General features: G+C 40.3%; 1 protein-coding gene across 2 annotated transcripts in view; it reads left to right on the top strand.

Annotated features, from left to right (window-relative positions):
- Positions 1–1,292: 1,292 nt before the first annotated feature.
- LOC118386377 (parathyroid hormone 2 receptor-like) overlaps positions 1,293–12,747 on the top strand; it is a 90,926-nt gene continuing 79,471 nt past the window's right edge. For both annotated transcript variants that reach the window (XM_035774092.2, XM_035774091.2), the window contains exons 1-2: positions 1,293–2,301; positions 6,598–6,697. In XM_035774092.2, coding sequence (XP_035629985.1) covers positions 2,209–2,301; positions 6,598–6,697 — 193 coding nt within the window. In that variant the 5' untranslated portion in view covers positions 1,293–2,208. The remainder of the gene's footprint in view (positions 2,302–6,597; positions 6,698–12,747) is intronic.

The following is a 12,747-nucleotide window of genomic DNA, read 5'->3' as shown; positions in this document are numbered from 1 at the left end:
GTATGTTTGTTTATTCCATGTGTAACTCTGTGTTGTTGTATGTGTTGAACTGCTTTGCTTTATCTTGGCCAGGTCGCAGTTGCAAATGAGAACCTGTTCTCAACTTGCCTACCTGGTTAACTAAAGGTGAAATAAATAAAATAAATACATCTGCCAAGTTCAGGACAAGTTTATTCTGTTCTTTTACCATCAGATGGAAGATGGAACAGAATCATAAGAGAACCCCCTCTCACACGCACTTTTGGAGACAGCAGTAACACAGACTGTGTGTTTTCCTGTGCAATTATTGATGTTTCACTTTCCTCTTCTTATCCTGCCTCCAACCCAGGTCTATCTCTCTCTCTCTCTCTCTCTCTCTCTCTCTCTCTCTCTCTCTCTCTCTCTCTCTCTCTCTAATAGGTTCCTGACTTCCTGCTCTGCACATTATGTTTCTGAATCAACAAGTAGTGGTACCAGGTGTTATATTTTAATTAGAATTGATAATTGAATGCTGGGAGGGCGCCATGACAACAAGATTTCATAGTTTCCCTTATGAATTAGACATATTATGAATGACGTCTTTTTTTCTGACACATTCATTCGCATGAACAACTCAAAGGTTAAAAGAGTTTAGGTATTCATTCCCAGTGGTTAAGGTTAGGGCTATGGTTTGGTGAAGGATTTGCAAACCAACCAACCTCATACCATCAAGTATCATAAAGTATTCTCACAGCTTGCTAGAGCATTGTGAACTGTGGTGGCGCAATAGTCTGAGCAGCACGCTCCGTATCCAAGTATCATGAGCTTTGCGCCCAGTGCTTGTCAATCTTTTTTACAAAATGCTTTGTTGAGTGCCGAGGAATCTGAAATATTTACGTTCTCTGAACCTTTTCAATTGTCAGAAATCTACCAGGGAAAGGATGGTTTAGAGTGATGCACATACACATGCATTTATGGAAGCACTCACCCGCACACACCACACACAGCAGCTCACACACAAGTGTGCACACACACAGTTTAAAGATTGAGTAGCTTCTGCTCAGAGTCTGCTTGCACTAATTACCACCTGTTGTACATGCCTGCAGTGAGGAGCTAGATGGGGAGGGAGAGGAATGTTTTTGCTCTGGCAATGTCAGAACATGCTTATCCATTTGAATTTAATTTAATTGAGAAGGGTAGAGAGAGAGGGGTGGGGGTGAGAGAGTGAGTGAAAGAGAGGGGATGGAGAGCGAGAGAAAGAGGTAGGAGAGAGAAGTGGGAGAGCGAGAGTTGGGGAGAGAGAGAGGGGTGTAGAGAAAGAGAGAGAGGGAGAGAGGGGCGGAGAGAAAGAGAGAGAGAGGTCATCTTGGTATGACATCGGACGTGTTTCCCCCCACCTCGTTGAAGAATGATAGTTTTTCCTGTATTTCTAGGGCACCATCGATTCAATTTCGTGTCTGTCCTTCTAACGAAGTTTCAGCACCATGGATAGCTCCTCCCCTTCTTCAGCAGTGCAAAACGAGAACAGAGAAGAACAGAGAAGAAAAGCACGCAACTCAAACGGTCCTTGAATAGAAAAGTTTCTGAACTATTTCCTTAGTCAAGACTTGCTTTAAAATGTGTTTCTACCGATGATACATTATAAAATAGTGACAAAATCTAAACTTCTGTGGAGTCAAACCTGGAGAGTGATTAATATATGTGTGCATTGAACGGACAAGGGCTGACTGTGGAAATTAAGGAAGAGAAAATTCTATTTTCCGAACCATCAAAAGATCCCCGCGCTCTATAGTTTAGTTGTATCAACAGCACGTACCTATTCAAGTCTTCAACAAGCTTGGCCAGGACCGGGAATTCGCGACCTTCTCTCTAAAAGTGTAGACATTCGGATACATGCACAACAACTGGAATGGATGTATAGACTTGTTCTGAGACGTCGTGGCAGAAGAATAATAAGGATAAGGAATTATTTTCATGTGTTTGCATGCGCTCTCTGACCTTTTCCTAGTTTTTGAGCTTGTGTCACCTGCGCGGGAAATGTATATTTTATGAACCTTTTAACTTTTATTTTTTAAGATTTTACAGTCACAGTCGAAACAATTCGTATATGTAAACATGTTTCCTAATACGGGAATGGTGAACCCGATGACGACCATGCAATTCGTAATGGCAAATCATTTTTAACCTAAAAACTAATTTTGAGTTTCAAACACCAGATAGCCAACGCTTTTTTGTTTTTTACAAACAGCTATGAGAAAAACTGCCTTGTTTGGAGGTATGGTGAAGTGGATCTTATGGAATTTGGTCTCATTCCTCCTGTGCTGGACTTTTGTTGACGCACAGGTAAGAAGCAAAGCTTAGGCCTAATTGTTCAGCTGTGTTGGAAATATGACATTACATTTTGTTTTAGAAGCGGGAAGTAGGGGTGCTGAGGGTTCTGCACTCTCCCCTGAATTTGTTGCTCGTTTTTTTTCACAAAAGTATTACACTGGGCCTTTACTAGTAATGCATTAGTGGAACAATATAACCATTTGTAGCTTTGTTGTTTAGATTTGGTTTTGAAGGGTGTATTATGTTTTAAATAGTATAAATTGCCAAAGTTGAACATTGAGTAAAAAAAATATCAGCTGTGGAAAATCATATTTAGGCTTTCATAATGAATCGATGATTTAACCCTGCAAGACCCAAGCATAGATCCAAATGGGGGGGGGATTAATTACCCTTCAGAAATACTTCTTAAAGGACTCAGAATATGAAAAATCTGGAAACATTGCAAAAATGCCACATGGGCTTCAATGGTACTGTAGGAATAATAATCACATCAAAATGGATGAAAAGCATTTACATGTGATGGAAAATATTGTCTATTGGTATATCAATCCGAAATGAAGTTTTATTGTGTCTGAAATGACCAAATTGATCAACATGACCAATACTTTTTTGGGGATTTTGCAATCAAAAACATATATATTTGAAAGGTTAACTATTTTGTAGGTTTTCTATATTTAATTGTAATAATATTTGGTTGTCCTTCTGGCTGAATTTGAAGAGTTAACCTCCTATCTTACTTCTTTGCTATAAAAGGAATGTTCGTCAATGGAAGTATTTTGACCTCCTAAACCACACCTTTAAATTGTTATATATATATATATATATATATATACACTACCGTTCAAAAGTTTGGGGTAACTTAGAAATGTCCTTGTTTTTGAAAGAAAATCTATTTTTTTGTCCATCAAATTAACATCAAATTGTTCAGAAATACAGTGTAGACATTGTTAATGTTGTAAATGACTATTGTAGCTAGAAACGGCAGATTTTTTATGGAATATCTACATAGAGGTACAGAGACCCGTCGTCAGCAACCATCACTCCTGTGTTCCAATGGCACATTGTGGTAGCTAATCCAAGTTTATCATTTTAAAAGGCTAATTGATCATTAGAAAACCCTTTTGAAATTATGTTAGCACAGCTGAAAACATTTGTGCTGATTAAAGAAACAATAAAACTGGCCTTCTTTAGACTAGCTGAGTATCTGGAGCATCGGCATTTGTGGGTTTGATTACAGGCTCAAAATGGCCAGAAACAAATACATTTCTTCTAAAACACGTCAGTCTATTCTTGTTCTGAGAAATGAAGGCTTTTCCATGCGAGAAATTGCCAAGAAACTGAAGATCTCGTACCACGCTGTGTGCTACTCCCTTCAGTATTGGGTTCTCGAGGGGGGGGTTTAACACAGCTTACAGTACCTGCATGTGCAACAGATGTAAATCACTGACATGCCGTGACTAACATTTTCCCCTTCCCTGAGACCTAGGAACTGTTGTTCTTAGCCTGCTTCCACTGATGACAGATTTCTTATTGTATAAACGAGATGACAGATGGATTGAATTCATTATTTTATCCTGTGAGACCCAATGTTGTAAAAATGCAACATTTAATAAACTGCATCCTGTACATGTCCTAAACTCACCTGTACATGTCCTAAATTCACCTGTACATGTCCTAAACTCACCTGTACATGTCCTAAACTCAAAAATGATGCCAAACACTACATAGTTCATCTCTAGATGTGTCTCTTAGTAGTGTTTGTTCTATGTCAGTATTATTATTGTGGCATCAGTAGAAAGCTTCTACAACATTAGAAACCTGTCCACATATCAAATTCCACACAGGTCCCAACCTTAAGCATATGGTGTAAGTCATTCATGCAAGTACATAACATGAAATAAACCAAGTAGAAAAAAATAAATTGAGAAAGAAACATTTTGAGCCAGAGCTAGAGATAGTTTTGAAAGTGTTGCAAAAACGTGACATTGGGCTTAAAGGGTTGAGGAAACTGAAACATTGGGACACATTCGTATCGATAAACAAATTAGAGAGATCGTTCTCCTTCAGAATTCTGCAAATATGGATAACCAAATACTTCAAGAGTAACTTTGAGGCCCCCTTTACACATCAAAAGAACAAATATTCATGACATGACCAGGTGAAATGGTTAAATCCAGGAAACAGTTTAAAGAAGGATTTTTAAACCTTAATCAAATGGAGATTGTGTATATGGGTGCCAGAGGGTGAACGGGCAAGACAAAGTAGAACTAATATCATTCCATTTAATCTGCTCATCAATTGAGGTTCTTGGTCCCCATGCTCCCCCATGCTCCCCCATGCTCCCCCATGCTCCCCCATGCTTCCAGGCTTCCTTTGGACAAGCGCTGTCCATCACAGCACACATTCACCTTCTCTCGTTTCCTTTTCTATTTGACGCTTCTAATGTATCTGTGTCTGTGCCTGGACTTAAACTGTTGAGGTTGTTAGCGTCTATAAGGTTGACCCCTAGTCAACGCCGTTCAATCAGTCAGGTGTATGTAATTCAGCCTGCCAGTGAAGGTTCATTCAGCTCCAGGCCTTGATGGACAAATATCAATTACATTTTTCATCATTAGGTTTGCAATTCAAAGGAATACAGTACAGTACAGGTTATGCATGTGGACCATGTAATATTGAAATATATTGTTCTGCGCAAGGACATGCACCGTCTAAATAGTGATTCACATGGCAACGTGAAGCACATTCATTATCTTACTTTGAAACGATATACAACCAGGAACTAAAATGTAAACGCTTTCAACTCCTTCCTGTACTTTAGACCACTTCAGGATTGCAGCAGGGCTTACACATAGACAGACTTAGAAGAGGTTTGTTTTTCCATATGGGGACAAATATAACAGCATAACGAGCTAATAAAAAAAAATGTAAATGTCCTTTTAAACAATGTTTCATATTTTGAGTGGGATTTGAAAGGGAAGCATTACTTCACCTGAAGGATATTACATTCTTCTCCTCTTCCTCTTCCTCCTCCTCCTCCTAGTTCTCTGGTCTCAACTTCTTCACCATAATAAACAGCATGTTTATAATCAACAGGAAGATAAGGGGGAAAGAAAAGCACAAACAACAACATCATTAAACTCTTCTGGTGAATCCTCATTAGGTAGTTCAATGTGCACTACTTACTTATTTTGCTAATCAGAGCTAAGAACTACAATAACACTCTATAGTCCATGAAGAAGACTATTTGAAGAGTGAGCGAACCATCTGAAAATAATTGCTTGCTCTTCTGGCCTGCAGTCTGGTAATTTACTTTGAGAGTACTGAAATTGTGCGGCAACTATGATAGAAATAATGTTTATCGTCGCTGTCTGATGTCCAAAACTTAACATTTTCAGGAAATTGTAAAAAGAAAATTACCATATTTTCCCATGAATAAACATAGAAATATGAAACTTTTCTGAATACATTTTTTTGGGGTCCTAGATTCATGAAATGTTCAGAGTACACACTTAGATTTACTGTTACTGTTTTTAGTTTAAAAACATGTTTGCTATGAGGTTTTCATCAGACAACAACGATGTGCATAATTCAGTTCTTCAGGTGTGTTGTGGGTGCATTATTCTTCATGAAGCTTGCATAAAAACATTTGTATTTTTAATATGTAGCATTTGTTATCTCTTTACATTGTGATATGTCTTTCATTACTTGTAAATCAGGTAAGAAAAATTATGTGACAAATCTCCAGGTCTCTGAGTAAAATAAGGTGGTAACGAGATCTCAGCAGATAAACGTTATCACTGCTGAACTCATAACCTGTATTGACCTGTTTAAAGAGCGACTCCATTCCAGTGGCTGAATTCAACCTTTCCCCACCCAAGCTAGGAGTGCTGTGATGGGGAGTGCTGTGATGGGGAGTGCTGTGATGGGGAGTGCTGTGATGGGGAGTGCTGTGATGGGGAGTGCTGTGATGGGGAGTGCTGTGATGGGGAGTGCTGTTATGGGGAGTGCTGTTATGGGGAGTGCTGTTATGGGGAGTGCTGTGATGGGGAGTGCTGTTATGGGGAGTGCTGTGATGGGGAGTGCTGTGATGGGGAGTGCTGTGATGGGGAGTGCTGTGATGGGGAGTGCTGTTATGGGGAGTGCTGTGATGGGGAGTGCTGTGATGGGGAGGAGTGCTGTTATGGGGAGTGCTGTTATGCAACAATTAGGTTGAGTTTTGACACAAGTGACCTCTACCAAGACACAATGTTGTTGTTTTGCTAAAATTCCTCATTAAACTGTTAAACTCCCAATGCTTGTCACCTGCAGGGTGGATCTGAGGAGAGCCTGACAGCAGAGGAGCAGATGTACATTCTTTATGACATTAAACTCCAGTGCCACCAGAACCTCTCCTCCCGCAACCCAGCCGGTAATACAACATCAAACATGCCCTAACATGCCCTATGTCTGTGACACTGTACTGCTTCCGCTACTGTATAGACAAACATACAGTAAGTAAGTATGAATTGCTGTTGATAAGAGCGTCTGCTAGATGACGTAAAATAATACTCCAGTGTTGCCAGAACATCTGGATCCACAAACCTACAGGTAATGACAACATAAAAACTGGCACCTCAGACATGTCATGATACTTGTTACTGTTATCGCTTATTCTTATCCACTTGTTTTGAAACTGCACTGTCGGATGGGGCACGTAAGTAAGCATTTCACTGTAAGGTCTACCACCTGTTGTATTTTGGCGCATGTGACTAATACAATTTGATTTCATTTGACTCTGTGGTACTGCCTAAGATATAGATAGCTAGGTAGACCTCTGTAAGTTGGCGTACAAGTGTGATAAACTTTCTTGAAGGTGTGAGGGGGACTCAGATCACTTCTTGCATTTCAACACATTTTTTTATGAGGCTAAGAGAAAATGTTTGCTGTTTTATAGCTCATAAAATCAAATGTTATTTGTCACATGCGCCGAACAGGTGTAGACCTTCCTGTGAATACATACTTACAACATACTTAGCCAACAATGCAGTTCAAAAAAGATATCAGAAAATATTTTCTAAATAATATAAAGTAAAAAATAATATAACGTAACACAAGAAAATAACAAAAACGAGGCTATATACAGGGGGTAACGGTGGAGAGTCAATGTGCGGTGGTACAGGTTTGTCGAGGTCATTTGTACATGTACAGTTGAAGTCGGAAGTTTACATACACCTTAGTACATTTAAACTCAGTTTTTCCACAATTTCTGACATTTAATCATAGTAAAAATTGTCAGTTAGGATCACCACTTAATTTTAAGAATGTGAAATGTCAGAATAATAGTAAAGAGAATGATTTATTTCAGCTTTTATTGATTTCATCACATTCCCAGTGGGTCAGAAGTTTACATACACTCAATTAGTATTTGGTAGCATTGCCTTTAAATTGTTTAACTTGGGTCAAACGTTTCAGGTAGCCTTACACAAGCTTCCCACAATAAGTTTTTTTCTACCCATTCCTCCTGACAGAGCTGGAGTAACTGAGTCAGGTTTGTAGGCCTCCTTTCTCGCACACAATTTTTCAGTTCTGCCCAAACATTTTCTATGGGATTGAGGTCAGGGCTTTGTGATGGCCACTCCAATACCTTGACTTTGTTGTCCTTAAGCCATTTTGCAACAACTTTGGAGTATGCTTAGGGTCGTTGTCCATTTGGAAGACCCATTTGTGACCAAGCTTTAACTTGGTCTGATGTCTTGAGATGTTAATACAATATATCCACATAATTTTCCGTCCTCAGGATGCCATCTATTTTGTGAAGTGCACCAGCCCCTCCTGCAGCAAAGCACCCCCACAACATGATGCTGCCAGCCCCGTGCTTCACGGTTGGGATGGTGTTCTTCATCTTGCAATCCTCCACCTTTTCCTCCAAACATAACGATGGCCATTATGGCCAAACAGTTCTATTTTTGTTTCATCAGACCAGAGGATGTTTCTCCAAAAAGTACGATCTTTGTCCCCATGTGCAGTTGCAAACCGTCTGGCGTTTTTATGGCGGATTTGGAGCAGTGGCTTCTTCAGAGCGGCCTTTCAGATTAGGTCGATATAGGACTAATTTTTTACTGTGGATACAGATATTTTTGTACCTGTTTCCCCCAGCATCTTCACAGGGTCTGTTGCTGTTGTTCTGGGATTGATTTGTACTTTTTCGCACCAAAGTACGTTCATCTCTAGGAGACAGAACGCATCTCCTTCCTGAGCGGTATGACAGCTGTGTGGTCCCATTGTGTTTATACTTGCGTACTATTGTTTGTAGAGATGAACATGGTACCTTCTGGCATTTGGAAATTGCTCCCAAGGATGAACCAGATTTGTGGAGGTCTACAATTATTTTTCTGATGTCTTGGCTGATTTCTTTAGATTTTCCCATGATGTCAAGCAAAGAGGCACTGAGTGTGAAGGTTGGCCTTGAAATACATGCACAGGTACACCTCCAATTAACTCAAATTATGTCAATCAGAAGCTTCTAAAGCCATCAAATAATTTTCTGGAATTTTCCAAGCTGTTTAAAGGCACAATCAACTTAGTGTATGTAAACTTCTGACCCACTGGAATTGTGATACAGTGAAATAATCTGTCTGAAAACAATTGTTGGAAAAATGACTTGTCATGCATAAAGTAGGTGTCTTAACCGACTTGTCAAAACTACAGTTTGTTAACAAGAAATGTGTGGAGTGGTTGAAAAATGAGTTTTAATGACTCCAACCTAAGTGTATGTACATTTCTGACTTCAACCGTAGGTCTGGGTAAAGTGACTATGCATAGATAATAGACAGTGTGTAGCAGCAATGTGAAAACAAATGGGGGGGGTGTCAATGTAAATAGTCCGGGTGGCCATTTGATTAATTGTTCAGCAGTCTTATGGCTTGGCGGTAGAAGCTGTTAAGGAGCATTTTGGTCTCAGACTTGGCAGAGAGAACAGTCTATGACTTGGGTGACTGGAGTCTTTGACAAGGTCCTAGATGGCAGGATGCTGACCGGTTGCTGCTCTCAATGGTGCAGCTGTAGAACTTTTTGAGGATCTGAGGACCCATGCCAAATCTTTTCAGTCTCCTGAGGGGGAAAAGGTGTTGTCATGCCCTCTTCACAGCTGTCTTGGTGTTTGGACCATGATAGTTTGTTGGTGATGTGGACACCAAGGAACTTGAAACTCTCGACCCGATTCCCTACAGCCCCATCTACAGTGGGGCAAAAAAGCATTTAGTCAAACCCCAATTGCGCAAGTTCTCCCACTTAAAAAGATGAGAGAGGCCTGTAATTTTCATCATAGGTACACTTCAACTATGACAGACAAAATTAGAAAAAAAATCCAGAAAATCACATTGTAGGATTTTTAATGAATTTATTTGCAAATTATGGTGGAAAATAAGTATTTGGTCACCTACAAACAAGCAAGATTTCTGGCTCTCACAGACCTGTAACTTCTTCTTTAAGAGGCTCCTCTGTCCTCCACTCGTTACCTGTATTAATTGTTCTTAACTGACTTGCCTAGTTAAATAAAGGTAAAAATGTTTAAATGTTGACCTGTTTAAAGATCTTGCTCACATCGGCTATGGAGAGTGTGATCACAGAGTCGTCCGGAACAGCTTGTGCTGTCATGCATGCTTCAGTGTTGCTTGCCTCGAAGCAAGCATGAAAGGCATTTCGCTTTTCTGGTAGGCTAGCGTCACTGGACAGCTCTCGGCTGGTTTTCCCTTTGTAGTCTGTAATAGTTTTCAAGCCCTGCCACATCCGCGAGCGTTGGAGCCGGTGTAGTAGGATTTCATCTTAATCCTGTATTGACACCTTTCCTGTTTGATGGTTCATCTGAGGGCATAGCGGGATTTCTTATAAGCGTTCGTATTAGTGACCCGCTCCTTGAAAGCGGCATCTCTTGCCTTTAGCTCAATGCAGATGTTGCCTGTAATCCATGGCTTCTGGTTGGGATATGTACGTATGGTCACTGTGGGGACGACTTCGGTGATGCACTTATTGATGAAGACGATGACTGAGGTGAAATACTATTCAATGCCATTGGATGAATCCCAGAACATATTCCAGTCTGTGCTAGCAAAACCTTCCTGTAGCGTAGCATCTGACCACTTCCGTATTGAGCGAGTCACTGGTACTTCCTGCTAAATAAACTTGTAAGCAGGAATCAGGCGGATAGAATTATGGTCAGATTTGCCAAATGGAGGGCGAGAGAGAGCGTTATATGCATCTCTGTGTGTGGAGTAAAGGTGGTCTAGAGTTTTTTTCCCTCTGGTTGCACATGTGAAAGCTGGTAGAAATGAGGTAAAATGGATTTAAGTTTCCCTGCATTAAATTCCCCGGCCACTAGGAGCGTCGCTTCTGGATGAGCATTTTCTTGTTTGCTTATGGCCTTATACAGCTCGTTGAGTGTAGTCTTGGTGCCAGGATCGGTTTGTGGTGGTAAAGAGATGGCTACAAATATTATATATGAGAACTCTCTTGGTAGATAGTGTGGTCTACAGCTGCACCATTGAGAGCATCACCACCTGGTGTGGCAACTGCTCAGCATCCAACCACAAGGCGCTACAGAGAGTCATGCGTATGGCCCAGTACATCGCTGAGGCCAAGATTCCTGCCATCCAGGATCTCTATACCAGGAAGTGTCAAAGGAAGGCCCTAAAATATGTTAAAGACTCAAGCCACCTGTGTCATTGACTGTTCTCTCTGCTACCGCATGACAAGTGGTACCGGAGTGACAAGTCTAGGTCCAAAACTTTCCTTAACAGCTTCTACCCCCAAGTCATAAGACTGCTGAACAATTAATCACATGGCCACCCGGACTATTTACATTGACACCCCCTCCTCCATTTGTTTTTTTCACTGCTGCTACGCGCTGTCTATTACCTATGCATAGTCACTTTACCCATAACTACATGTACCTATTTCTTCAATTACCTCGACTAACCTGTACCCCCACACATTGACACGGTACCGGTACCCCCTGTATATAGCCTCATTATTGCTATTTTATTGTGTTACTTTCTTTTTACATGAATATATTTAGTAAATATTTTCTCAACGGTTATTTTTCTTAAAACTGAGTTGTTGGTTAAGGGCTTGTAAGTAAGCATTTCACAGTAAGGTTGTATTCGGCGCATGTGACGAATACCATTTTATTTGATTATGTTCCAGAATTAGAATACAAGTAAAGGACATAATAAATCAGTCTGCATATGCAAATTAGAGTGATGACAACGTAGTGAATGTGATTCGAATCATACAGATGACAGAGAATCCTCGCACTACGGTCTTAATCATGCCTGAGGGGAGGCATACTTCCTAGATGAAACCCACTGACCCTCAGCCTTAGCCCATCCCAATTCCTGCATCATTTTGGTCTTACTGCCTTGTTAATTCATCAGCACTCATTTCTGTAGCTTTCCTCAGTGTACATTTGTGGGAGATTAAAGCTACAGAATGTTGCTTCTGGGGAACAACAAGGTGAGACTCTGAATGGTTTCCTGGCAGCCTCTAATGGGTTGACCTGGCAACCCAAAACTGTAGTTGGCACACCTTTGTCTGGCTGGCCGGAAAGGACATTTTGGATTGGTTTGACTCACTTTGACACACTTCCATGGATTCTCTGCTGATGACAGAACAGAACAAATAGATTCAGTTGACAACAGTTGACAGCTGCTAGAATGAAGATGATGTCACAATGTTATTCTTAGTGCATATTTAAAACAACAGATTTTTTTTTAAACTCTCTCAGGAAACCAAGACACGTTTCTTTGAATCTGTTCCTATGTTTTCAGAGGCCAGTGGATCAGGCAATTTAACAGTTCTAAGAAATCAGTGACAGTAGAGGACGTATCTCTGAACCCAAACTCTCCAAATGTACAATGTTTTATTATTATTTTGTCCTCCCCTCCCTTCCTCTGGCTTTTTACATTCACTCAGCCGAAGGTCATACTAAATTTTGTTTCATTAATGAGTGGTGAATCTGTGAGGTAATGAATGTAGACAAACACTATCCCGGTTTGGATCTAAGATGAGTCTCACCTTCACCTATGTATCACTGTCTGTCTGCTGGTGGGATGCAAGAGAAATTCATAGAGGAGCACTAGGTTCTCTTAAAGGCATGTCACTTCTGCTACTGTAAAGTCAAGGTGAAGAAGACATAGTATACTGGGAATAAATTATACATGCTTTGAATGTTCTGTAACCTAACCTCCCACTGACTTCATTAATTGGGATATTCACGTGAACTTGCTTTCGAAGCCAGTATTTGGAGGATATATTGGCACGAGTGTTGTCAGGCCCTAGACGAAGTCAGCCGGCAAACCGTGCCAGTATATCCTTCAAACACCGGCTTCGAGGGCATTATCACTTTTATACAACTGGTTAACAACATATTCAAATAATGATTGACATATTTTCATAAACTTTATTTTGCTTAATGTATTTATA

Source organism: Oncorhynchus keta, chromosome 7 (assembly GCF_023373465.1).
Source record: "Oncorhynchus keta strain PuntledgeMale-10-30-2019 chromosome 7, Oket_V2, whole genome shotgun sequence".
Taxonomy (NCBI): domain Eukaryota; kingdom Metazoa; phylum Chordata; class Actinopteri; order Salmoniformes; family Salmonidae; genus Oncorhynchus; species Oncorhynchus keta.
This window is presented reverse-complemented; position numbering and strand designations above follow the sequence as displayed.